At 25.5% G+C, this 5,203-nt stretch overlaps 1 protein-coding gene across 3 annotated transcripts in view; it reads left to right on the top strand.

Moving 5' to 3' along the window:
* The first annotated feature begins 480 nt into the window (after positions 1–480).
* The window catches only part of LOC145194974 (spindle and centriole-associated protein 1-like), an 11,652-nt gene continuing 6,929 nt past the window's right edge, over positions 481–5,203 (top strand). For 2 of the 3 annotated variants that reach the window (XM_090069923.1, XM_090069922.1), the window contains exons 1-5: positions 787–1,060; positions 1,175–1,222; positions 1,693–1,786; positions 3,490–3,575; positions 3,782–3,856. In XM_090069923.1, the coding sequence (XP_089926049.1) occupies positions 956–1,060; positions 1,175–1,222; positions 1,693–1,786; positions 3,490–3,575; positions 3,782–3,856 (408 nt within the window). In that variant the 5' untranslated portion in view covers positions 787–955. Of the gene's footprint in view, positions 1,061–1,174; positions 1,223–1,692; positions 1,787–3,489; positions 3,576–3,781; positions 3,857–5,203 lie in introns of all 3 variants that reach the window. The other variant, XR_016446106.1, reaches the window with a different exon arrangement.

Here is a 5,203-nt window from a genome sequence, read left to right as displayed (position 1 = left end):
GCAGTTAAATAAAGTACCCTAAGTTATTTGAAAGTGTTTTGTGTTTTTTTGAAACCTTTATAGTGGAGTTTTATTTGTTTACTATGGTTGTTACTATGTAGAAATTGAACCTCCCAACTTCCAATCCTTTTAAGTGTTAAATCCTTTTATAAAATGCTGTTAGTGAAGTTTTAAAAAAAGTTTTGTGCTGTAAGAAAAGTGCTCCTTCTTATTTATGCAATGCTACTCTTCTTATCTATGCACCACCCACAAGAAAAATGAACTTGAAAAGAGTTTTTATTTTGTGTAGAGTCATCAATGGAAAGGTTTCTTACTCTTTTTAAATATGTTTCATTTTATTACAATATGTGTTTTTACATTTTAAAAAAAGGATTTGAGTAAACACTACCCTAATAAATCTGCTACGTACCACCCCATGCTTTTATTTAAATGCCTCTTTTTTGGTTGTAAACTGAAAATCTTTTAACCAAAGTTTTTTATTTCTATTTTTTATTTAATGTGTTTTTTTCTAGGATAACTCTATGTTGCTGTATTATAAACTTTTTTATTTTGTAAATTTTGGTGTTTATAATTTGATTTTCACAATAATCATAGTTTATTTCTTTCATTTTGTTTTTTTTTGTTGTTTTTTTTTTTTTCTTTTCTTTTCTTTATAATATAACATTTTTATGCAATATTTTTCTATAATATTTTTTTGTAGTAGTATTACACTGTTAAGTCAAGGTTCTGATTTAGACTCAAATATTATTTTTATTTGTAATTCTCTCTTTCTCACTCACTGGCTTGAAGTGACTGAAATTCTTAACTGGCTGAAAAAAAATGATAATAATAACAATAAAAAACTAAAATAAAGATAATAAGTTAAAAGTTTAATTTGCATAAAAATCAAAAGGATATTATTTTTAAAAATTTTCAACGCTATTAATCTAAATAAAAAAGAATGTTAAAGTAAGAAATGTCTTTTGTAATACGCCGACCTTTGAGGAGCAAATCAGAAACTTTGAGGACACACAAAAAGATCACCTCCAAAAAAAGTCAAAGAAAATTAAAGCCATGGGATGTATGATTTTGTTTTTAATATACATATTTAAAATGTTTCATTTTCAACTAAAATTTATTTTAAAGTTTTAAATTTATAGATCGTTAGATGTTAAGATAATATATTTACTTTAAGGACTCAGTTCAAGATCTAACTAAATTCAAACCAAGTAGTGAAGACTTGGTAAGTAGCAAAAAAATTGGTTAAAAATTGTAGCTGAAAACATTTAACAGTCCTTTCTCTTCTTTTTCACTTCTCTTCTTCTTTACTTTTTTTCTTCTTTCTTCTTTACTTTTTTTCTCTTCTTCTCTTCTTCTCTTCTTCTCTTCTTCTCTTCTTCTCTTCTTCTCTTCTTCTCTTCTTCTCTTCTCTTTTTTGTTTTTTTCTTCTTACTTCTTTCTTTTCTTCTTTTCTTTTTTTCTTTTTATTCTTCATTTAATATCTCTTGAAATTTGTATTTACTTTTATTTTTTATATAATTTTAGAATTAGCTTTTTCTCATGAGGTGTTTAACAAATGTTGAAATTGATTGTCAAATATATGCTAAACTACAATAATATATGCTAAAGTAGAGAAAACTATGAAAAATTGTGACTATGAATTTTAATTGTAAACTATTAAGCTTTGATAGGCTTGCATTTTTAATAATTCAGGAACGAAACCACCAACTTCATCTACCAAAAAAAGATCATGAGCGCTTGCGCCAACGAATTCAATCAAAGCAATTTTTTCTCCAAGATGAAAAAGGTTAACTATATTCTCTTTGAATAAAAAAATTAAATCTAAAGTGTTCTTTAATAGATTTCTCTCTGCATTCTTAAATACTTTCCAAGATACTTTATAATATGTAAACAAGATTTAATTCTTGTCATTATTTTTATTTAAATTTCATAAGTGAAATTTTGTTTATAAGATAGAAAATTTCTACATATCCTACTTGTCTCATAAAATTTTTAGCTCTAAGTAACTTTTTAACAAAAATCTCTTAACAAAATTTTAATTCTAAGTAATGGGTTTCTTTTAACAAAAGTCTCATTTGAAAAAGTTTCCTTATATGACCAATTTTAATGAAAAATGTAATTTCTTTTTTTAAATGCATTTGAGGGTAGTCATTAGATAGAATTTAAAAACCCTTTTCTTTAACTTGATACTTCTTCCATCTTTATTTTGGATTTTACTAATATAGTTTATACTTCTTTCAATCTATCTCTCTAAAAAATGTTTATTTTTTCAGATTTAGAAGAAATACCAAACCTTGAATCCATAAATCCATTTAAATATTTGTTTGTAGCTCTTCTGGGTTTACTCTTGATACATTTGCTACTTTCTTTTGAGTATCAGTGTAGGTCTGTGTGAGCTATCTTCAGTGTAGGTCTGTGTGAGCTATCTTCCCCCATAGCAAACTCTGTCTCTACAAAGGTGAACCCTGTCTCTACATACTACTAGTTATAGATGAACAATTGAAACTAAGTTAAGCTTTCTTTTAAATCCCTATTTTCCTCATAATCTTCATTTTTGTTGATATCACAATTTACATTGTTTTAATACAATTCTGCCATTTGTATAAAATTTCTGACCAGTCAGCAAATTAATCTCTTTTTTAGTAACAATGATTTCTCTTAATAATTCTGAAAAAAATATTTTAGAAGGGTTTAAACTGCTGAATCTACAATATGATCCTTCTATATGATCCTTCTATATGATTCTTCTATATGATCCTACTATTTGGTTCTTAAAAGAAAAAAACTTTTTTTTCCGATAAATGAATGCTGACTCAGATGTTTACTTTCAGTAATTATATTCATAGTTTTTTTAATTTGCTTATGTTGCAAAATGTTAAAATAAAACTTTTTGGTTTCTTGATTTTTGAAATGGTTTGTGGTTCTTTTGATGACTTAATTTTTTTTTGATGACTTAATTTTTTTTGATGACTTAATTTTTTTTGATGACTTAATTTTCTTACTTCTCTGGAATGCTGTCATTAAAATAATCTGTCAGATAAATATAGTCAGTTATAAAATGAAAAAAATTAATTTAGAGGAATTCATAACTTCATAATTGTTTCTATACCATGAAAAAAGATATTCATCAAAATCAATTTGAGAATTTTCTCACCATATATTTACAAATAACTTCTTAACTTTTCATCTAAAGCTGATGTGGGGCATGAAGGACACCCAAACCACTTGCCATGAAATGACTCATGTTATAATTAAGCAATTTTCTTCATTTTACAACATTAATGATGTGTATTATTGGAACATTTTTTTTTCTACGTTTACTACTTTAGTTTTGTCTACTTTTTCTATCTTCATTTTTTATACATAACAAATTTAATTTTCTGTCAACAGGAACTTTTTTTAGTAAGCTACATATATAAGTTTAAAGCAAGTGTAATATATTAGATTTTAAAAATAAAATATGTTTTATGTAAAGATATTTTGTTTTAGAGAACAATAATATTTTTCAAGATGCTCCTCTTATTTTCCAAAAAAAACGTGCTTTGATCAAAGAAAAGTTTTACAATCAAGAAAAAGTAATTTCAAGTTTATGTATACTTAATTTTACAAGTTTGATTTAAATGATTATAGCTACTATATTCATGATTATAAGTACTTCAAAATTGCACTGATATAGATATATTGTAACACAAATATATATTAACATTTAAATCAAACTAAAATGTTAATGTTGATAAAAAAAAAATAAAAAAATAAAAATTTCTTTTTTTTTAACATTAAGGAATTACGAGATGTTCTTGCAGAAACAGATCGTACAATTGCTAATGTTCAAGATCTGTTTGGTGATGATGTTCAAGTAATTTTTTTAGAAAATTTTTTTAGAAAATTTTTTTAGAAAATTTTTTTAGAAAATTTTTTTAGAAAATTTTTTTAGAAAATTTTTTTTTAATATGAGTAAAGTATAATGATAAAAAAGAATTTAATGTGTAAAGATAAAAAATTTTTTAGTCAAATAGTGGTATGTAATGGTTCTAAAATTATAACTAACTTTAAAGTTATAACTACTCTTCCAGAAAGTAATAATTATTAACCTAACACTACTACAAAAATATTACTCATAAAAAACCTCACAAGAACCCTCTTACATCTAGCATGTTAAATATTACTCATAAAAAACTGTACCTCACAAGAACCCTCTTACATCTAGCATGTTAAATATTACTCATAAAAAACTGTACCTCACAAGAACCCTCTTACATCTAGCATGTTATAGCGTTTTTTAACTGGTAACCAGATTAAGCAATTACAACACAAGCCAAAAAATGAAAAAAGGCAAATGAAAGATTTATTCATAAAAATGTTTTATATTATATCATATAAATGCATAGCAGTTAATTGCCCAACTCCTTCTTACTCACTATCATTTGTTCTTTTTACAATATTAGCATTTAAGTGTTTTTGTAGATACTGAGCAATTGCTAGTTGTTCTTTTTTGTAGATACTGAGCAATTGCTATTGCTGGAATACTTTTTTACTGTATCATTTTTATACAGAACACAATAAGGCATTCATGAGGCATTCAGCTGAGATCTGAATGCTTATAAAAAACAGCCAAATGATGCAATTGAATTTGTTATACATAAAACTTAATGTTAGTCCCAAACTCAACAATGCTTTGAAACCTGTAGTGTTGCTATTAATGTATCTGGAATATGTTTTGTCACTCATAATAAAATTCTCAATAAATTTGAAATATGTTTAGCTGGATTTAGTCTCTGGCATTTTTTAGACTCATTTTTAGCCCTCAGGGAGGAGGACTTAATTAAATCTTGTATAAAATGAAGTAAATAAATAAGATAAATAAAAAGTTTGTTTCAAAAAGGTTGATAAGAGAATAAAAAATAGCAGAGCATTGTTGTTGTTTGGGGTTAGTTGGTTCCCTTTCTTTGCAGATTAAAACTCCCTACTGAACTAGCACTGAAAGATTTTCCAGTGTGTTTGACAAAACACACAGGAAAACCTCTTAGTGCTCAAGAACCATTACCATTCTTCAAAGTTTTTAACTTGCGTAATTTTTATAACTGGTTAGCTCTTTAAGTACATCCACTAAGATTTATAAAAGTTATACATTTTAAAACAATAAAAAGTTTGTAATGATTTTTAAAATCATCAGGTTATTTTACTCTGTAAATGTGTGTATATA

Source organism: Hydra viridissima, unplaced genomic scaffold (assembly GCF_058129835.1).
Source record: "Hydra viridissima isolate aposymbiotic clone 2 unplaced genomic scaffold, HvirCarnegie_v1 scaffold_13, whole genome shotgun sequence".
NCBI lineage: Eukaryota > Metazoa > Cnidaria > Hydrozoa > Anthoathecata > Hydridae > Hydra > Hydra viridissima.
The sequence above is the reverse complement of the archived record's forward strand: the minus strand, read 5'-3'. Positions and strand labels throughout refer to the sequence as shown.